Raw genomic sequence first — 23156 nt, 5'->3', positions numbered from 1 at the left:
TTTAATGCTGGAACACCATTCTATTTTTCTCTCTCATCTGAACATGGGTTCTCCATTTTGTTTGACTCTAAATTAGTGTTTAGGTGTGGGAAGTGTCTTATTCTGATGCCTTTCTTGTGAGGCTCCTATTTTCCCGCTTGTGGTAATTGCATGGTGCTTAGAACTTTACAGCTGCGTAATGTGGACTAATTTAGACTGTGAGGAGTGAGAGACAGTGCATGCTGTCACTGGACTGATTCCAGTTTTAATTCTTTGGGTGATGCAATATCTCTGATTATTTTATTTCTGAGAATGTTGCATACTTACTAGCATTGGGGTTTTTTTGGTCATGAGTTGCCTTAGATTTATCTCCACGTTCAGCATCTGCAAGAGATTTCAGAAATATCACTGCCCTTGTATATTTACTGTCAGACTTGAGCCTATGTGGTTTAAAAAAAAATCTTAAACGAGACTAGCTTTTATTAAGACAAGATTTATTTGCAAGTTTTGTCTACAGTTCAGAAGGATTCTTTTTCAGAAGACAACTGCTTCTAATTTAAACATTGTCCTGATGTAGAAACATGTTGCAACATGACTATGTAAACTGGTATTTTAATGCAAGTCTGCTCTTGACAGACAAACACGACTTGGTTACCTCCTTAAATTAATATGTTAAGCGGTTAAACCAGCACAAATGTGTATGATGCTCTGGACATTTTTATTCATTGTGCGGAATGCCTGCATCACATTATATGGAAGAAATGCAGTTAAACAGCTGTACATTTTACACACTTCCCCAAAAGATTGGGGAAAATCATTAGCAAGTCATGATTGATGTGAGTAAAGTGTCTTAATTTTCCTTTGTGTACTGTCACGAAAGCAGAAGTCAGTGGGGGTAGTTTTTTTGTGTCGGGGCCAATAGCAGGGTTTTCTTCAAGTGGAAGACTTGACTTTGGAATTTGCTGTTTCTATCTGCCCAGCAGACTCCTGGCTAGTTGACTTCAGAGCTTAATAGATGATAAATCTTTTCTCTCAGGCTTCTTCTGATGGATGTTGGAAAGCTGTTGGCCTATTCTAAGGGGTGGGCCTGATTTTGTTGTTTTTGTCTGTGTAGTGGTACGTTACGAAATTTTATACATACCTGTATGCTAAAATCTCTTCCAAAATTCTAGGGCATTTTGTTTTACCCTTTAGTTGGACGCACTTTCACATGTATTAGCTATAATATAAAGTACATTTTAATGTTTTTCTTTAAGATAGGTAGATTACGTGGATGAATTTGAAAGTAATGACCAATTAGCAATACAGCATATGTCCAGCTCTGTCTTCTGTGTTGAAATACAGAGGCATATTGTTAGGACACTCAAACATGAATGTGCAGGTCCCAAAGGATGTGGTAGGAGAAAGGGAGCATTCTGTCAATGCCAACACAAATTACACTTGTAATACAAACGTAACATTCAAAGCTATGTGCCATTTCTTATTTTTGAGAACTGCTTTCAAATAAGATATATATTTTTAGCATTTTAAAAATAATTACTTGAAAGGAGTTTCACAAATAGAAAGCAAATGGATTTAGAATTACAAGTTAGATCAGGGTGGTATGGTAATAAGTGCTTGTAGTCATGCCTCTATTTGGCTTTGTTAATCTGCTATGGTATAACATTTACAGATATTATCTTCTTTATATAGGGATGGCTAAACTATAAATTGAGGAGATTATGAGTAAGTTCCCTTTTTGAGCAATGGTATACTTTTAAATGCGTCTTATCGTCCGCTCTAACTTTCAAATATAAAGATATAATTTCTAAAGAGTCAAGTCACTACTGCAGTTATTTTACAAACCTTGAATACCTGTGAATTTAACTTAGTAGAAAATTATATTTAGGTACCCAAGCCAGTTTGAACAGTTAGAGGAGACACCTTTCTAGTAGCTGCCATAGTGCTGATGGCTGTTTAACCTGATCTTAAGGTAGGTGCTGAAATGACATAGCATGGAAAAGCATGATTTTAATTGGGCTTTCATTTGTATATCTTTATCCCAAATCTGAGTAAAAATTAGCTGATATAACAATTGTGATCCTTTTATTGTTGCTTTTTTTTTTTTGTTTGGGACAGATGTTAAAATCTATATTAATAGCCATCACAACAGCAATATAACAGAACATTCTTCTTAAATGCAACGGCATTAGAAACTGTAAGCACATGGCTTCCTCCAATATTTCTACTGAACTTTTTAAGCTCCAGAGAATTAAAATACAACATCTAGTTTGCTTTATCAAAATTGGCAATTTTGTTGCATATCTTAATATGTGAAATATAAAATTAAGGAAATCATTTTTATCCAGTTTGGGTAAAATTATTTTCCCCACAAGCATATCTTGATTGTCAGACACACCCAAGGAACTGGATAGGTACAATTTGTGTTCACACAAATATCTGCTTCAAAATATAGGTATCTTAATTTGGAGCTTTATCCTCCCTCTTTATCCTTAATCCTGTGTCTCTCTTCTCTCTCCCACCCTCCCCCCTGCTGCTAGAAACTACTTTTCCAACTCCAGAGCCTCCTGGTTGCTTCAGGAGGAATAGGTTTCAGCTACTCTACCTCTCTTCTAGTCTCCATTTTTGTGTTATCACCCATGAATAACCCCAGTGTGTGGCCTCTGCAGCTCTGGTTTCTCTGTGCTGCACCATGAAATTGACATGGTTCTTGAAATTTTTATTGCTACCTAGTGGGTTCTGAATGGCAGCAGTGAGACTGACCAGAATGTTGTTAATTTCACTGCTGCTGCTGCTGCTTAAAAAAGCCATAAGTAGTACCACACACAAAACCTGTCTGTGCTGACTCAAAGACAGTAGTCTGATTGTTTGTTCCCACTAGAAAACTTATTTTACTAACCATGACAGCCTGGCATATTTGATATGTTTTAATTTACTGAAAACTTAAGTATAGTAGACACTGATTAGTGTTACTTTCCCCAAGAACAACTTCTCTCTGGCCACTGGCAAATAGATTCCCAAATTACTTCCTTCCGCCCACATGTTGTATTCTGGTAACAATTTTTAGATATGTGTAGTGCTGCTAGATACGATATATTCAACAAGAAGCTTCACTTCAACTGTAAAAGAGCCACATGCAGCTTGTGAGCCGTGGTTTGGCCACCCTTGGCATAGATTGTGTTGGAGGTCACTCCTCGTGGTGTTTTTTTAGGAGAGTGCTATACCACAAACAGCAGCATCAAGTGAGAAAAAACATTGTGGTGTCCTAATTTTGTCCAGAAACTGTTCAGATCCTGTGGGCTTGATTTGTATTTGTTTGGAATTCATGGTGCCATAAAGCATCCTCCAGAGACTCCAGTCTCAAAACTCCCACCCTCTTCTGATATCTTAGGAGCTCTAAGATATCAGAAGAGGGTGGGAGTTTTGAGACTGGAGTCTCTGGAGGATGCTTTATGGCACTATGAATTGTGGTCAAGACACTGTTAAATATCTGAATTTATTATAAAAAGATTGATCCTGGACAGGTTTATCATGCTGTTGTGGATGCCAAGCAGCCTTAATAGTAACTATTTATAACCTAGCTACTAAAGTCTGTTTCTACCATCAAACGTAACATGGTAGCAATAGACTCATTAGCTATGTTTACACTGGGAAAATTTAACCAAAACACTCCCACAGGTTCTGCTGAATGTCTATACTGCAGCTCCCAGTTTAAACAAGGTTCTGGTGGCCTGTGCCATTTTTTAAAAAATTGCCATTTTAATTGAAACTGTGATAAGAATGAGCTGTAGCTCACAAAAGCTTATGCTCTAATAAATTTGTTAGTCTCTAAGGTGCCACAAGGTGCCTTTTCTTTTTGTGATAAGATGGTTTTGGCCACAGAAGGTTTGCTTGCACTGCTGCTTCTCATTGTTTTCACTGTGGTTCAGTTGCTTCCCCTGGTTCAACTGGTGGTAGAAGAATGAATGGGAATGTTTTGGTGAATTTCTCCATATAGCAAATGCTTTAGAGTAGTTAAGAAGTTTCTGAATTTTGGATTTGTTTTGTGTTAAGAATCTATTCCATTTTGTACAGGTTTACTCAGATTCAGGAAATAAAGACACAGATAAAAGCAGAATTTGGATAAATCGTAGTTCTGTTTATTAAATACAAGAAAAACAATAATACTTTGAAATGTAAATCAGCATTTTAGAAGTTTTTTTCCTTTCTTTTCCAAGATACCTAGACAATTGTCAAAATAAATGGTAGCTTCCTTTCTCTTTACACAGCTATAACTCCCTGGTTGCACTTTACATTTTATCAAGACCTTATTTAATATTAATGGCTTAAGGCAGGTAAGTATGTATTGTCGCAGTGAAAATATTCACCAAAGTGAATTTACAATAGTCTCTGTTTAGGGGAAGAATGTTGTTTTGTTTTGTTTTGTTTTAAACTCCTACATTCTGTTCTACAGCATCCTCTCAAATATCCAGCGTTGCAATAGTTGCCTGGTCCAGTTGTCTGGTTTGCACTGCCCATAACATCCCCTATGTCTAGAAACACTTTTAGATTACTGTCTCTGGTTTTCTAGTCTGCATCCTTACAGAGTATTTTGTCTGGGATAATTTGTAATTGTGTCCTTCTCCTTCAGTTTCAATGTTAAGTTTCCATTTTTGACTAGTAGTAATTTAGTCCTGTGAATTTAAAGTTATTTAAAACCCAACATTTATGATTAAAGTAGTTGCAAACCAAAAACAAAAATCAAAATTCTTAAGATAAAGACCAGTCCCATACTAGCTAATAATTAGAACTTCACTAGTACAGAAGTTCGGGGCACTGGATTGAAGAAACAGTGCTCACTGAAAGTTTTCTTGTCAGCAAATAGTGAATTTTAGTTTGGTCTCAGTTCTTGCCTAGACTTATCATCCCATGTCTAATTCTTAAGAGCATTTGAGAAGAGATATTAGGCTAATTAATTTCTTCTATGAACAGCCCTTTCTTCCCGTGTCATTTCGCAGTAATTCAAGTATTGAGGAGATTTCAGAGGCTTCACTGCTTCCTGACCAACTTTTATCTGCTCCAGCTGTAGCACAAAATCTATCCTACAGGAGAGGATTTGCAATTTATTTTCCTTTATTCTCTTCTTCAGGAGAAATGAAAAATACACTCTTTTTGGGCTCCCTAACTGTCCTGAATCTCCATATTGATTCAAATACAGCAACAACATAAAAGACTGAAATTAGTCTTCAGCAGTCCCACAGCTTTGTCCACACTTCTTGTGGTCACTTCAACATACATATGTAAAGATTAAATATGTTCATTTTTTAGCAGTGATGTGCCGAAGGAGTTTTTGTGATGCTTTAAAAACATCTGATCCTTTTCCACATAGTGCTTCCACTGTTGTAAATGTCCTCCTTAACTGTGGAAATAACTCTAATAATGCTTTGAGTACAGTATGAAAACCCTAAATAGAATACCACCAGGCACAACTGATGCAAAATTAGTACAAAATTTTCTACTGTAGATAAGACATTACTGGACTGCAGACTTTCCAGGTCTCCTTGCTGGAAAGGACCAGTCGTGGGCCATTTTTTTTGGATGACTTAATCCATCAGATATTGCTAGTCATTGAACATCATTGTACTGTTTCATTTGTTTCAAAGTTTACATTAGCATATGTATTTTGTGCTGTTTGTTGTTGTAAAAGCTGCTACTGAGAGTGTACCTGAAAGGAAGTAAAAAGCAGCAACATTTGTGTGGACTAGATGTAATTTATTTAAGTATAATTGTTTCAGTTGTAAAATGAATGTTGAAGACTCTTGTTTCATCTAGAGTGTGGAGATTCTGCAGTTTAATGATGAAAGACTGTAGAAATGTGTAGTAGATTTTATTCACTAATAAATTGTGCATCACATAATATTTTGCATATATGCGATGTGGAAAAAGTAACAATGTAGAGTAGCAAGGAAGTTAGTCTATAAACTTCCAGTTGGCTTGAATATCCTTACTAGTTTTATCCATTTTACCAGTCGTTAAGGACATCTACGTAATCACTTGTCTTAACATTTTGTACCTACCATCGTTCTGTGTAACACTTAAGTTTTCATTAACTAAAAGATTACAGGAAAAAAATTCTTTCCATTTTGTTTTGTGTCTTTGACAGCACTTTCTGAATAAAGAAAAGGAGGACTTGTGGCACTTTAGAGACTAACAAATTTATTTGAGCATAAGCTTTCGTGAGCTACAGCTAACTTCATTGGATGCATTCAGTGCAAAATTCAGTGGGGGAGATTTGTATACATAGAGAACATGAAACAATGGGTGTTACTGTAAAGAGAGTGATCACTTACGGTGAGCTGTTACCAGCAGGAGAGTTGGGGGGGGGGAACTTTTGTAGTGATAATCAAGGTGGGACATTCCAGCAGTTTACAAGAACGTCCTCCTTTTCTTTTTGCGAATACAGATTAACAGGGTTGCTACTCTGAAATTTTCTGAATAGTTAGTTTCATAGAATCATAGAATCATAGAATATCAGGGTTGGAAGGGACCCCAGAAGGTCATCTAGTCCAACCCCCTGCTCAAAGCAGGACCAAGTCCCAGTTAAATCATCCCAGCCAGGGCTTTTTCAAGCCTGACCTTAAAAACCTCTAAGGAAGGAGATTCTACCACCTCCCTAGGTAACGCATTCCAGTGTTTCACCACCCTCTTAGTGAAAAAGTTTTTCCTAATATCCAATCTAAACCTCCCCCATTGCAACTTGAGACCATTACTCCTCGTTCTGTCATCTGCTACCATTGAGAACAGTCTAGAGCCATCCTCTTTGAAACCCCCTTTCAGGTAGTTGAAAGCAGCTATCAAATCCCCCCTCATTCTTCTCTTCTGCAGACTAAACAATCCCAGCTCCCTCAGCCTCTCCTCATAAGTCATGTGCTCTAGACCCCTAATCATTTTTGTTGCCCTTCGTTGTACTCTTTCCAATTTATCCACATCCTTCCTGTAGTGTGGGGCCCAAAACTGGACACAGTACTCCAGATGAGGCCTCACCAGTGTCGAATAGAGGGGAACGATCACGTCCCTCGATCTGCTCGCTATGCCCCTACTTATACATCCCAAAATGCCATTGGCCTTCTTGGCAACAAGGGCACACTGCTGACTCATATCCAGCTTCTCGTCCACTGTCACCCCTAGGTCCTTTTCCGCAGAACTGCTGCCGAGCCATTCGGTCCCTAGTCTGTAGCGGTGCATTGGATTCTTCCATCCTAAGTGCAGGACCCTGCACTTATCCTTATTGAACCTCATTAGATTTCTTTTGGCCCAATCCTCCAATTTGTCTAGGTCCTTCTGTATCCTATCCCTCCCCTCCAGCGTATCTACCACTCCTCCCAGTTTAGTATCATCCGCAAATTTGCTGAGAGTGCAATCCACACCATCCTCCAGATCATTTATGAAGATATTGAACAAAACGGGCCCCAGGACCGACCCCTGGGGCACTCCACTTGACACCGGCTGCCAACTAGACATGGAGCCATTGATCACTACCCGTTGAGCCCGACAATCTAGCCAGCTTTCTACCCACCTTATAGTGCATTCATCCAGCCCATACTTCCTTAACTTGCTGACAAGAATGCTGTGGGAGACCGTGTCAAAAGCTTTGCTAAAGTCAAGAAACAATACATCCACTGCTTTCCCTTCATCCACAGAACCAGTAATCTCATCATAAAAGGCGATTAGATTAGTCAGGCATGACCTTCCCTTGGTGAATCCATGCTGACTGTTCCTGATCACTTTCCTCTCCTCTAAGTTTCATTATTTCCTGTGCTAAAGGTAATTATCATCTTGTTTGTGTCAGTGTGTCAAACAGCAGCTAGGGAGACGTACTTAAATAAGGTACAATTTGGAAGGGGCATTTGAGTAGAGTAGTACTTGAAGTTACTTTTCCCTCATTTTTAAAAATTATCTATAGATAAAAATACAAAATAGTAAATTTTATTTTAGGTGATATGGAAGAAGTACTTTTTTTTTTTTTTTTTTTTTTTTTTTTTTTTTTTTTGAAAAGGGATTTTAAATAGTGGAGGTAATGGTCTACAGAATGTAATATTGACTTAAGACCTACAATTTGTCCAAAAAAACCCAACCCCAAAACCTGTAATGAGGAGAGAAAGCATCAATCCAAATGAACTGTGAAATATCTGAGTATGGCAGCGTCACAAAAGGTTACATCCTACTCCACAGCTATTTAATGTATATGAAGAAGATATAATGAGGGAAAGTTTTGAAGACACCAGCCAGGGCATATCGGTCAATGGCATATACATCAACAACATTGGATAGCCTGTCTTCAGTACATTGGCATTTCTGGCCTGCAGTTGGATTGTCTCTGGAGCCTTTTTAAAAATTCAGCTTCACATTAGCTATCTGCCAGTCATCTGGTACAGAGACTGATTTAAGTGATAGGTTATATACTACAGTTAGTACTTCTGTAATTTCAAACGAGTTCCTTCAGAACTCTTGGGTGAATACTCTCTGATCCCAGTGGCTTATTACTGTTTAATTTATCAGTTTGTTCCAAAACCATCTCTTTTGACCTCTCAATCCAGAAGGGTTCCTCAGATCTGTTTTCTAAAAAGAATGGCTCAAGTGTAGGAATCTCACTCACATTCTGTGCAGTGAAGACCAATGCTAAGAATTCATTTAGCTTATCTGCAATGGCCTTATCTTCCTTGAGTACTCCTTTAGCACCACTATCATCCATTGACTCAACTGATTGTTTAGCAGGCTTCCTGCTTCTGATATACTTTAAAAAAAAAAAATCTGCAGTTAGTGTCTTGCTAGTTGCTCTTCAGATTCTTTTTTGGCCTTCCTAATGACATTTTTGCATTTGACTTGCCAGAGTTTATGCTCCTTTCTCAAAAAAAGAAAAGGAGTACTTGTGGCACCTTAGAGACTAACAAATTTATTTGAGCATAAGCTTTCGTGAGCTACAGCTCATTTCATCGGATGCATTTTTTTTTTTTGCGAATACAGACTAACACGCTGCTACTCTGAAACCTGTCATTATGCTCCTTTCTATTTTCCTCAGTAGGATAGCCTTCTAAAGGATGCCTTTTGCCTCTAACTGCCTCTTTTACTGTGCTGTTTAGCCATGGTAGCATGTTTTTGGTTCTCTGACTTTTTGGGGTATACATTTAGTTTGAGCCTCTATTGTGGTGGTTTTTAAATAGTTTCCATGCAGTGTGAAGGCATTTCACTCTTGTGATAGTTAAATAGAAGTTAAAAGGAACAAACTTCATCTTTTTTTTTTTTGTAGTTCCCCTTTTTGAAGTTAAATGCTACTGTGATGGGTTTCTTTGGTATTTTCCCCACTTACAAGGATGTTAAATTTAATTATATTAAATTATAATATAATTATAAGGCTGCTGTTACTGAGTGGTTCAGCTATATTCACTTCTTAGACCAGATCCGCTTAGGACTGAATCAAGAATTGCCTCTCCCCTTTTGAGTTCCAGGGCTAGCTGCTCCAAGAAGCAATCATTAATGGTGTCTAGAAATTCTCTTCATCCCATCCTCAGGTGACATGTACCCAGCCAATATGGGATCATTGAAATCCTTCATTAGTATTTACTTTTCTGTTTTTGTAGCCTCTTTAATCTCCCTGAGCATTTCACAGTCACTGTCACTGTCGTCATGATCAGCTGCTTGGTAGTATATTCCTACTACCTATACCGTTATTCAAACATGGAATTTTTATTCATTGAGATTCTCTGATACAGTTTGTCATTTGAGATTTTTACTATCTTTGACTTTATGCTTTCTTTCAAATATATATGCCACTTCCACCCCCAGCACAAGCTACTTTGTCATTCCTATATATTTTGTTCCTCTGGTATTATCATGTCCCATTGATGATGATCATTATCATCAATTCATCAAGTCTCTGTGATGCCTGTTATATCAATATCCTCATTTAATATCACACTCTCAAATTCACTTATCCATAGTACTTAAAATTATAGCATTTGTATACAAGCACTTACTGACAAATTTTATATTTACTTGTCTGCTTTCATGTGATGTAATTGAGTGGCACTCTTTTTTTCATTTTACTGTTGCTCTTCAGTTCGTACTTTGTTGTGGAACAAGTGAATAGTTTCCCCTACTCGGGGAGTCTAATAACATCAGACAGAAGATGTGATTAAAAAAAAAAAACCAAAACATCAAGATCAGGATACAGCTTACCTAAAATGTATTCAGTAACATAGACTTCCGTGTAGTCAAAAGTTAAAACTGCATATCCGCACTAGATTGCTGATGTGCTACATTTGGTCACCCCTGCTGTACAGATGTGGAAACTGGACTCTTAGAAAGGACACAGACACAACTCAGAGGTTTTGAGTTGTGGTGTTACAGAAGAACGTTAAAAATTAGCTGGATCAACAAAATGATGAGGTGATGAGAAGGATGAATGTAAAAAGAGCACAGTTATTAGAGACTCTGTGTAAAAGAATATAATCTTTTTGGACATATTGTTCGCTTATCACAGAGTGACTCAATTTCAGTACTCATACTATCAGACAAGATTGCAGACAAACCAGGAAGAGGAAGAAAGAGAACCATCTACATTGGAAATGTTTCTAGATGGACTGGTATCCAAAGGAGAGTGGAAGCTGTGCAGCTGTGTCGTGACTGAGAAAAAAGGAAGGTGGAAATTGACAACCTCTGTATCAGAGATTTCACTTGAAGGGAAGGGAGAGAATGTTCTGCAGGCCACAGTAATGCAGACAATTCATGTGTAGGAGGCAGCAAGTTACACAGATTATTCACTGTTTCATGCAATTATTATGAGGTATTGCTTCAGTTGTATTCTCTGTTCCTTTCCCTCCCGCGCTTAATCCAAAATATGCAGCTTTAATTTTAATTATTCACTTACCGTATCTCTTATGAACAATTGGCCATGTCGTGGTAAAATCTTGTGATTTCTAAGAGAAGTATCAGAGTAGCAGTCGTGTTTAGTCTGTATTCGCAAAAAGAAAAGGAGTACTTGTGGCACCTTAGAGACTAACAAATTTATTTGAGCATAAGCTTTCGTGAGCTACAGCTCACTTCATCGGATGCATTTGGTGGAAAAAACAGAGGAGAGATTTATATATACACACACAGAGAACATGAAACAATGGGTTTTATCATACACACTGTAAGGAGAGTGATCACTTAAGATGAGCAATCACCAGCAGGAGGGGGGGAAGGAGGGCCCACCTTGCTTGCATGAAAGGTTTTCATTTCCAGCAGTTAACAAGAATGTCTGAGGAACAGTGGGGGGTGGGGTGGGGGGGAGAAATAACATGAGGAAATAGTTTTACTTTGTGTAATGACTCATCCACTCCCAGTCTCTATCCAAGCCTAAATTAATTGTATCCAGTTTGCAAATTAATTCCAATTTAGCAGTTTCTCACTGGAGTCTGGTTTTGAAGTTTTTTTTGTTGAAGGATAGACACTCTCAGGTCTGTAATAGAGTGACCGGAGAGATTGAAGTGTTCTCCGACTGGTTTTGAATGTTATAATTCTTGATGTCTGATTTGTGTCCATTCATTCTTTTACGTAGAGACTGTCCAGTTTGACCAATGTACATGGCAGAGGGGCATTGCTGGCACATGATGGCATATATCACATTGGTAGATGCGCAGGTGAACGAGCCTCTGATAGTGTGGCTGATGTGATTAGGCCCTATGATGGTGTCCCGTGAATAGATATGTGGGCAGATTTGGCAACGGGCTTTGTTGCAAGGATAGGTTCCTGGGTTAGTGGTTCTGTTGTGTGGTTGCTGGTGAGTATTTGCTTCAGGTTGGGGGGCTGTCTGTAAGCAAGGACTGGCCTGTCTCCCAAGATCTGTGAGAGTGATGGGTCTCCTTCAGGATAGGTTGTAGATCCTTGATGATGCGTTGGAGAGGTTTTAGTTGGGGGCTGAAGGTGATGGCTAGTGGCATTCTGTTGTTTTCTTTGTTGGGCCTGTCCTGTAGTAGGTAACTTCGTACTCTTCTGGCTCTGTCAATCTGTTTCTTCACTTCAGCAGGTGGGTATTGTAAGTTTTAAGAATGGTTGATAGAGATCTTGTAGGTGTTTGTCTGAGGGGTTGGAGCAAATGCGGTTGTATCGTAGAGCTTGGCTGTAGACAATGGATCGTGTGGTGTGATCTGGATGAAGAGAAGTAAGAGTAAGAAGTAAGTGGTGAAGAAAATTTTCAAACTGCGGTCTGTTTTGTTTAATGTTACCCCTTTAAAGATGTCCTATTTGCATATGTCATGGTTACGTGGCTGATTGGACCTGTGTCCCGATTCTGGTCTCTCTGAGTACACCCTGAGGTGTTAGGTCTAGTGCTGTGTTGTATTAATTTAGATGGAATATATGGGCCCAAAGAGTTAAAGGTGTTTAACATGACCCTGAAACTGCCCAACATCGACCAGTTTTAAACAAGGTTTGGGGTTTGTTATGCAGAGAGCTCTAGCATGCTTAATACCATGGCAAACACATTATTGAAAATCTTTTTAAATATTTTATTAAAGATACAGACGAAGGAAAAACAGGTAAAGCATTGGAAATGTTAAGTACAGTTGTCATTTTAACAACATCCTTTTGTTCCCTTTCACTCTAACTGGGGAGTTTAAAAAAAAAAACACCCCACCCGCTGCACTCAGGCGGGTGGTTTGGTATTTTTTACACCCCGAGCGAGAAAGTTGGAGCGCTATAAATTGCCAGTGTAGACAAGCCATATACTGAATAGAGATACTGGATTTATGGCTTGTTAGGACAATCTAACCCACTAACAAACCCCCACCCTCTTTCTTCCCTATGATTGAACGGGTGTTAATTGGCCACTTCACCTTGAATGGTCCCTTGAAATGTGTTAACTACTTACAGTAAACAAGCCTGTCAAATCTTATGTTTAGCAGTGACAGTTTGAGTTATGCTGCATCTACACTAGAAGTGCTACAGCGGTCTAGCTTCACCAACACAGATGCACCACTGTAGTGCTTCTGGTGAGGACGTTCTTAGCTGATGGGAGAGAGCTCTCCCGTTGTCATAGTTACTTCACCTCCCCCAAGAGGCAGTTCTCCTGCTGACATAGCACTGTCTACACTGGCACTTAGGTTGGTGTAACTCGGGTGTGGGTTATTCACACTCTAAGTGATGAAATTTATTCTGAAGTAAATTCTAGTGTAGACAAGGTCTTCATTTCCCAGACCTGAAGAAGAGCTCTGTGTAAGCTTGAAAATTTGTTTTTCTCACCAACAGAAGTTGGTCCAATGAAAGATATTGTCTCACCCATCTTGTCTTTCACAGGAATGATCTTAGTATTTTTCCCTTCTTCTAATGAAGAAAAATAAGTAGGTCAACAAGAACATTTAATAATAGGTAGCTGAATTTGGAGAAAATTATCTTAATGACAGCTTGACCAAAGAGGATCATAAGATTATTTTTCCCTTCTAGAAACTTGAAAACCATTGATAATAGAGTTCTGTAATTCAGGTCATACAAGGTGATCTACCTTCCTATTATGTTTTACATTCATTTGTGTGGATTTGGTACTGTGGCATCTTAGAAGAATGTTATAGAGCAATATAACTTGATTGGAGCAATGTGTAATACGCTATTAGTAGTACAGAATTCTGTTTGGTAAAATTAGGGCAAGAGAACTCAAAGTGTCCACCTTCCTCCCTGTAAGTCAGTCCTGACTGAGAGAGGTCCCCAAATCTAATAAGGTTTTTCAAATTTATAGAAAGTACTTTAGGGTGTAATCTATAATCAGTGGTGCTATATCAGTAGTCTCTTCTGCAATCTTTCTTTTATTGGGATCTTTTCAGTAATGGAGAAGGGGACTCAATTACTACTGCAAATAGGATTGATAACAGGGTGTGTCTCATACTTCATTGATTCATACATTAGTCAGACACATCTTGGTTTACATGGGCGGCACTAGGGAATTTATAAAATCCAGTTTGCTTAAGATGAAGTGAGCTGTAGCTCACGAAAGCTTATGCTCTAATAAATTTGTTAGTCTCTAAGGTGCTACAAGTACTCCTTTTCAGTTTGCTTAAGGCGTCACTTTTTTTCAGTGAGTAGAATCTTTCAATTTTAACATCAGCGTTGGATGAGTAGATCTGGTAAATTTGAAAAATAGTTATGCAAAGCTAGAGGGTGCTATTAGTTATATAAAAAGTAATCATTAAAAATGTATTCATTATGACTTTTTTCCCCCCTTGTTTTTTCACTTTTCTTCCTCACTTTTCTACCTTCCCCTCCTCTCTGATGTCTCAATTTTTGACCACTCCATGTTAGCTTATGGAATAGTATCTGCAAAAAGAAAAGGAGTACTTGTGGCACCTTAGAGACTAACAAATTTATTAGAGCATAAGCTTTCGTGAGCTACAGCTCGCATCCGATGAAGTGAGCTGTAGCTCACGAAAGCTTATGCTCTAATAAATTTGTTAGTCTCTAAGGTGCCACAAGTACTCCTTTTCTTTTTGCGAATACAGACTAACACGGCTGCTACTCTGAAACCTGGGAATAGTATCTGTAAGTCTACTCTAGTTTGTTAAAGGTGAATCATCACTTTAAGAGACTACATTGGTAGTACAGCTCATAACAGGCCTGTTTTGCACTTTTGAGTGCCATAGTCAGGTCAACCTAACCTCAGAGTAGATGTGAGTAGATCAACAGAAACATTTTTCCATTGACCTACCTACTGTCTCTTGGAGAGATGGATTTACTAAATCAATGGAAAAACCCTTTCCATCGATGTAGGAAGCATCTACATTACCTTGCTGCAGGAGCACAACTGCAGCTCTGTACATGTAGCAGCTGTAGTGTAGATATGCCCTCAGAGACCAAAGTAGAATGAATGTTTCTGTTCTAACAAAAAAAACAAAACAAAACAAAGTTCAACACTTTTATTTTTATTTTCAGGAGTCAGGCTGCTGTGTTCTAGCTGAATAAGCATTGTGTATTTTTAGATCTGCTGATTTGTATGCTTTGAATACAGCCTTTTTATTGAAAATCCATCTTTCATCTGGCTATATTTTTCTTTCAGTTTTCAGTGTGTGTGTGTGTGTGTGTGTGTGTGTGTGTGTGTGTATACTGGACTGTTTCCTACACCACAAAACTACTAAGCAGCATGTTGCTATCTGCAACAACCTACTTTTTGTTTTTCTTAGAATCTGCTGAGTTTGATATAAAACTATTTAACTCCTTTTTATATGCTAGGACACTTCTTGACTTTTTTCTGTTTTGGATGTTGCACTTGATGAGGCTTTAGCTTTTTCAGGGTAGGGTATAATTTTCCAGCACTTACTGACACTATTCCCAGAAGTACAACTATTCAAAACTTCTTCCAATGATCTCCGAGTTCTTTACAAACATTAATCTTCCTCAGTTTAGTGAGGTAAATATTTTCCTTGTTTTACAAATGGGGAACTGGCCATAGTGGCAATCTGTGCCAGAACTGGAAATAGTAACAAGTTCTCCTGAGTCCTAGTTTGCTGCATTAAGCAGAAGTCCATTTTTTTTCTCCTTTGTAAAAGTGAGCTGGATTCTGTTCTGACTTTCACGTTACCAGCAGGCTAATTAGTAAATTGCAATTGTAGGAGCAACTTCTGCCCAGTGTTCATACAGATAAAATGGAGGGCAGATGCTGGCCCTGCAGACATATCATTTTTTAAAAAACTTAGAATCAGAGACTTGATTTCAAGTTTCAGGGTTGTGTGTGTGTTTGGCAGTTAGAAGAATCTTCCTTGTATCCAACCTTGAAGTTCCAGTATTGTTTTTTTCCTCTGGTATCAGCTGTGACAAAGTTCCTCCTCTACTTTGGTGGGTATTGCACTTATTGGTGGATTTGCTCGCCTTGGAGCTTCATGGCAGCCCTCAGTTTGGCCGTTTTCGTGAATCCACAGTCCAGGTCAACTCCTCCTGTATCTGACCAGGAGTTGGGAGGTTTGGGGGGAACCCGGGCCCACCCTCTCCTCCGGGTTCCAGCCTAGGGCCCTGTGGAATGCAGCTGTCTAGAGCGCCTCCTGGAACAGCTATGCGACAGCTGCAACTCTCTGGGCTACTTCCCCATGGCCTCCTCCCAACACCTTCTTTATCCTCACCATAGGACCTTCCTCCTGGTGTCTGATAATGCATCTACTCCTCAGTCTTCCAACAGTATGCGTTCTCACTCTCGGCTCCTAGTGCCTCTTGCTGCCAGCTCCTTAATGCGCACCACAAACTGAAGTGAGCTCCTTTTTGAACCCAGGTGCCCTGATTAGCCTGCCTTAATTGATTCTAGCAGTTTCTTGATTGGCTGCAGGTGTTCTAATCAGCCTGTCTGTCTTAATTGTCTCCAGAAGGTTACTGATTGTTCTGGAGCCTTCCCTGTTACCTTACCCAGGGAAAAGGGACCTACTTAGCCTGGGGCTAATATATCTGCCTTCTATTACTTTCCTGTAGCCCTCTGGCCTGACCCTGTCACACAGCATAAGTAGGAGGCAGGTTTAGATCCCAGGAACTGAGCCCACTGCTCTAACTAGTAGACACATTGCCTCTTCTGTCTACTTTTTTAGTTGTCAGTCATACCACACTTCTTGATGAGACATTCACTAGGAGTGTCTGATGTGAGAAGGCTTGTACAGGTAAAAAAAAAAATCTCATGCCCTGCCAGGGGCTTACCCCTTACAAGCCACAAATCAAGTTTGGGAACCCCTGCTGTAGATGCTCATTTAATTGATTTCTGCCGCTTGTAGTTATGAAAGCTTCCAACAGTAATTCAAAGTGCATTATAAAATTCTGAAACCTGTCATCCTTGATGTGAAAAGTTAAATATGAGCAACAAGTAGTCTTTAAGTAAAATGAGCTAATTGTAGGGTTAAGTCCTGAATGCCCCCCAAAAGCAAGGGTAAAGTAGGCATTCTGCACAGAAGTAATTTATAAAAACTTAAAAGAAAATCGAGTGCTGCTTACTAATGTTATACTTGTTGTTTTGGGCATTAGTGCATAACCCTACAATTTTCACATTCCTTAGAAAATACTAGCAGTTAACTTTAAAGTGTTAATCAGCTTTTCTAATAATACATATATCTAATATTCCCTTTTTTTGAGTGAACATTGCTAAAAGAATGTCCAACAGTAGGTTTTAACTAGCCATAGTCAGATGGGTAATATACAAACTTCCTTGCGCTCCTTTTCTAGTGCTGTTCGATCAGCAACACCCATGCTAACCTGGATTTGGACATGTCTTAAGGATAGCTTTTTTTCCAGTGATGACAGATGGAGTGAGTGCTCTGATAATAAATGGAGACTAGGAAAAGATAAATCCTCTGTTACGACCTGAATGGAGCTCCAAAACTGAAAGGCCAATATAATTGTACTATATGTACATTTTAAGAATGTTTTATTAAACAATTCTAAGAATACATTGTTCAGCATGTGAAACTTGCTCCTTTGAACAGCACTATTATTTTTATAGGCCAATACTGGTATTCTGTTTTATATATATTTTCTCTTTAAAGCTTAGCTTGGATGTAATTAAATGTAACTACATTAAAATAGTGTTGAGTTCAAGACTCAAAGCCAGAAAAAAAAATCACAATGTAACATAGTGAATTTCAACCTATTTGGGCACTACAGCAATTTTGGATACTGTTATTAAGCCTGTGCTTCTCTTGTAGTAGTGTTGTTTTAACGCCAGTGGTACAACCCTAATAGGTGGGATCATAACGGATGCTTCACTGCTGCTGTGGGTCTTTCAGTCAGTGAGGAGAGAACATAAGGGCTAGACTGAAGGGAACTGGGAAGGAGATGTAAAAATGATTCCAGGGGGGAGGAGAGAAATGATATAGTCCCAGTAACAGGCCTTTACTTATCGTATTAATACTTTCATTTGAACTCAGAGTAGTACTGTAGAATAACACAAACTAGATTTCTATATTAAACAGTTAACTGGAAATTGAAATTCAAGTTGAAACCTGTGTTATAAAGTAAATCTCTGAGCAATCTGAACTCTCAAGGACACGTTAGAGGAGAAGAAATTATAGTACAAGGAAAGAAATGAGGCTGAGTTAGGTATGGGGAAAAAGCCTCAAAATTAGTCTTGGAACCTGTATGAATATAAGGATACAGTTAACTACAGATAGGACACTGTGTCTGCTCTAATGAGAGCTGTCCATGGAGAGAGAAATACCATGCCAGTCTAAGTTTGAATACATCTGTAAAATAATTTCACATTTGGAGGTAAGAGGTCCATGAGACTGAACATAATTCACTAAATGTATGCAAGGTAGTTACTAAGGAAGCACACAAATTATGTGGTGTTCATTACTTTTTGAATACAGTAGAATCTGTTATCTATAAAGGGTGGTTGGGGAACTCATGAGAACTCTCAGCAACTGAATATGGAAATAAACAGCACAGCTTTAGGTTCAGATTTGTTCTGCAATTAAATTTGTGTTTAAAAACAAAACTAAACAGACACAACTTTAAGATCTTTTAATGTGCGTGTTATAAAATCCATAAATGCTGGGGATCACACGTTTTCTTACAACAGAAACTTTGGTGTTTGGACAAGCTCACCCATTGTCACCTTTGGAAATAGATATGTCTACACCACAAAGAAAAACCCGCATCTGGCCCCGGTAGCCAACTTGGGCTCATGGGGTTTGGGCTCCAGGCTCAGAAGTCTACACAGCAATCAAACGACCCCACCGCCTGATCCCTGGGAGCCTGAGTCAGCTAGCAAGGGCCAGATGCGGGTTTTTCTTTGCTATGTGACATACCCATTCATTAGTTGAGAGACTGAGGGCCACATGTGGGATAGTCCTTAATGCACAGTTGAAGATTGATCCATTAACTGTCTTCTGCTGGTATTCCAGTTAACTTCTGTTGTGAAATGGTAAACTTTCGAAAATGATGTTTAAAGTGGAAGTGCCAAAACTTAACTCTAGTTCTGTATAAGTGTAATGGAACACTCACCTGATCTTTAGTTATTTTAGTAACTGGACATAATTATAGAATTTTTAAAACAAACACATTAAAGATCAATATTTTTCTGAGAATGAATCCACAAGTTCAAATAGATTTCAGAATAGCATATAACACGACACTGTGAGAGCAAAAGAGGTTCATTTGTTTCCATCATTCTCCACTGTATTAAGTTCTAATATGCTGTCCTTGAACATCAATCAAACCAATCTCGTTTTGCCTATTCTATTTTATAGAAAAATTAATTTTCCTTGCATTGGTCAAAATTAACTTATCTAAATGCTTCTTGTCTACATAGCCTTTGTAATATTTCTGACTCTAGTTTCATAAAACAACTTCCAGTGTTACATTCTGTAACACTGACATTCTGTGGTAATAGTTCTGTCATCAGAAGAGAAATTGATAATCTTTTAAATTGTGAACATCGTGTTGATGATTAGCTTCATACCAGTCTGTCTTCAAGATCAGAAGATATGGAAACATTAGTGATTAGATGAACAGAACAGCAGCCTCTGAGATTATCGTGAACAAAAAATAACGGAGCAGCACTCCTGCCCATGGCTTGTAAAACCAACACGTTCCTGTCTGTTTTGCAAGACTTCTTGAATTTTTGTTAATATGGAGCTATATACTTTATTAAAATTTGTGGTTTGCCATTTTCTCTGCCTGTATTTGAAATGTCAGATCTATAGAGATGCCTGTATGCTGCTGCATATGTTTTGTACTTTTAACTGATTATTATATAGTCAATGCAAGCATCTGACTGTATAGAGAAATTGAGAAAATTTGGATGCACCCGTATTTACATATTGATAAATAGGTACATAGCCTGCAATGTTTAGGTGTAGTGCATAGTTAGTTTACTAATTTAAACACTTCATCTGTGTTATAGCTAGGTCTTAATTTTCAATACATCAAAATTTAATGTCCAATACATCAAAAGTAAGAATATCGTAATTAACTTTTCAGCGGTAGCAAATAGTTTGCATGCTTTTAAGCCAAGATGTTTTTATTACAGTTTCGCGAACTCAGTAGAATCAGATTATATTGTCAGGCATTTTGATAAGAGATATCTGAAGTTCACCATATTGCAATAATATAAGTGATGTATGATACACTGAATAACATTAATGTCCAAAAGAAACTATAGGGATTGAATCTGGAAAGTATGGATGCATAGTTTTCCTCCTCTATGTAAAGTAAAAATATTTTAAAATCTGCATATTCCATATGTGACTCTGAATAGGTGTGTGTAATTTGTCACTCGGGTAGCTTTTTCATGCCCCTAAGGGACGTAATTTATACCACATAAATGGTAGTGTAGACATAGCCCTAAAAACTTGTTTTCTTATTCCATAAAAAAGATTCTTATGGAACTGGTGAATGTTGGACAGAGAAGAGCAAACTTACAGTAACTTGCTGTGAAAGGCTGACTCCATTCCTCAACAGTGATAAATATAATTTAAGGAAAAGTTAAAATTTTAAGAACTTGTAGTTTCTCTCTCTTGATGTTCAAAGGAGGGTGGGGTTTAATATTACACATTCCTTTCATACACACAGCTATTCTTTTGTAAATATTTGTTTTCATGAGGATGTTTTTCTCTGAAGTATATAAATAAGGTTAGAGTTGTGCTTTAAACAGTAAGATATTTTAGAAAAACATTGTCAGTTTCAGGCTTGATTTAAGTGATTTCAATTCCATGGGAAGTCTTAGTTTGTGCCTTTAAGACTACTCTTAATCATCACATAGTATCTTAGACTCAAAAAGAAAAGGAGTACTTGTGGCACCTTAGAGACTAACAAATTTTTTTGAGCATAAGCTTTCGTGAGCTACAGCTCACTTCATCGGATGCTCACGAAAGCTTATGCTCAAATAAATTTTAGTTTCTAAGGTGCCACAAGTACTCCTTTTCTTTTTGCTAATACAGACTAACACGGCTGCTACTCTGAAACCTGTCTTAGACTCAGTATTGATGGGAATATTAATAACATTTTTGCTTTTTGTTTTGTAGGTATACAAAACTGGGATATGCTGGAAATACAGAACCACAGTTCATCATTCCTTCATGTAAGTATTTGTTTACACTTGCACTAAAGTTAATGGTCTATTTATTTTTAAAATTAGAAAGGTAGCCAGGAATACAGAATCACCATGCACAGGGCTGGAAGTGGAACGTAAGCATTTGTCCCTGGGCTTTAGGTAATTTTCCTGAAAATGTAGCCTCAATTTATGCAGAAAGTAAGCTTCATTTAAAAACAAAACGAAACCTAGCTTTTGAGGTTGAAAGGCTGGTAAAGGATAGGCTTTAAAATAATAGTAGGACAGGTATGGTTCACCTTTCAAAAGACCATGTAAATATTTCAAGTTGTGACCATGTATAACTGGAGAAAACAGCCTAATTTACAATTTTTTGGTATTTTTTCATATCTTCAGTTCTTTTGACCTGATGTATTTTCCCCAGACTTTTTCAGTGTTTCCATTAACAGTTTCCCAACTTCAGTTTTGCAAATGGTACTTGTAGAAACTGATTTTTTTTAACTTTCTTTTTTCGTGTAAAATTTACATCTTTATTCCATCCTGTTCATGAAGGGGTTCCTGGTGATTGTTGCCGAACTGGAGTAGAATGTAGAATTCAATTAATTTCCTTTTGGAAATCCATCCGGAAGGTTAAAAGATTTGGCACTGTCATTGATCACCTGGGCCAAACCAATCAAGTATCAATTCTTGGTAGAAAAAACTAATCAGCACAAATGAATTTCACTGAATGAGTACCAAATGAAACAGGATAAGAAGCAGTAGTGCTTAAAAATTATTGTTGCAAAGTAAATATTGTGAATAGTTTGGGCTGTCTTGCTTCTTTGGCAACAAAATACTTGTATGGGAAACTAATCTTGATGCATTTAATATTCCGCTGATTTACTCCAGTACTATAGAACCATTTCTTTTCTACAGTGGGTTTTTAATTTGGAACTATCCACCGTTTTTTGTTTTTGTTTTTGATCATTTTTTGCTTTTTTATATGTTTACTTGATATATCCTCTCCAGTGTACTATCCTCAATTTTGCTTTTCCCTTTAAACCTTCACTTTCGATGTTGCCTTGTCAGTACTGCATATTTCACTGAAAGCTAGCAACTGCTAGCCAGTTACTTCCCTTTAAAATTTTAGTATTAAGTGTGTGGTGGAAATCGCTATTTCTCAACAGGACATTGAGAACAGTATTTAGGAGCTAATGTTGGATTTGCAGAAAATGTTGCTGAACAAATGCCTTTAACTAAATAATCCACTTGTCATTCTTTTTGCATTATAATATTAAAGATAGACTTTTCACTTCAAATATGGACATAAATCTAATTACATGGGTTAGAATATTTAAAACTTGCATTTGTACACTCCCGGATATTCAGATGTTTCTTCTATTTATTCTTCCTACATATCTTCTTCCTTGCTAGTAATTCTAACATAATCATAATGGTCTGCTTTAGACATTAAATACTGGAATGGGAATTACCTAAGAGATAAGCAGGGAAATTATGTAACCGGTCATCAAGAAAAGAGATACTGGCACATATATATGTTAAATCTTTGAGGAAATAATGGATTTTAAATATCCATGAGCAAGTTCAGTTATTTGGATATCAAACACAAAAATTACCATACTGTGGAAATAGCTGCAGTCTAAATGGGACTGCTTATGAAAGGATCATAGTCTGCAACACTATCATTTGATTAAATTAAATATTTCGTCATCTGTCCTTTAGGCCAAATTATATAATAATTACACTAACTGCATGATAAATTAATCCACCACCCAAAATGGGGTAAAATAGAATCTATAATTAGATAGATCGCAGTAGTACATATACATCAAATCATACTGAAATAAGTGAGGCTCTCTTAAAAGCTTCTATATTTTTAGCTTCTTTCACTCCACCTTTGCTATTTTAATTTTTTTTTCTTTTGACTTTAAATAGTGTCTATTGCTCTCTATTTGATTCTTGGGGGGGTGGGGGGGGGAAGAGAATGCTTACTATATAACCAGTCTGAGGAGCATTCCTTCTCTCTTGATCAGTTGTTTCTCTTTCCCGATCTCCCACTCTCAAAGAATATTTTTCTCTCCCACTGTTCCTTTATATAGATTTCCTGCTTAATTCTGAATATGCATCTGTACTGCACAAGGAAACTTGCTAGAAA

At 37.7% G+C, this 23156-nt stretch overlaps 1 protein-coding gene across 1 annotated transcript in view; it reads left to right on the top strand.

Annotated features, from left to right (window-relative positions):
• Positions 1-23156, top strand: part of ACTR3 (actin related protein 3) — a 48339-nt gene that overhangs the window by 5702 nt on the left and 19481 nt on the right. The window contains exon 2 of the mRNA XM_038421992.2: positions 20976-21031. Coding sequence (XP_038277920.1) covers positions 20976-21031 — 56 coding nt within the window. The remainder of the gene's footprint in view (positions 1-20975; positions 21032-23156) is intronic.

The sequence above is a fragment of the Dermochelys coriacea genome, chromosome 11 (genome assembly GCF_009764565.3).
Source record: "Dermochelys coriacea isolate rDerCor1 chromosome 11, rDerCor1.pri.v4, whole genome shotgun sequence".
Lineage (NCBI taxonomy): Eukaryota > Metazoa > Chordata > Testudines > Dermochelyidae > Dermochelys > Dermochelys coriacea.
Note: the sequence above shows the minus strand (reverse complement) of the source record. Positions and strands in the feature narration are given on the sequence as shown.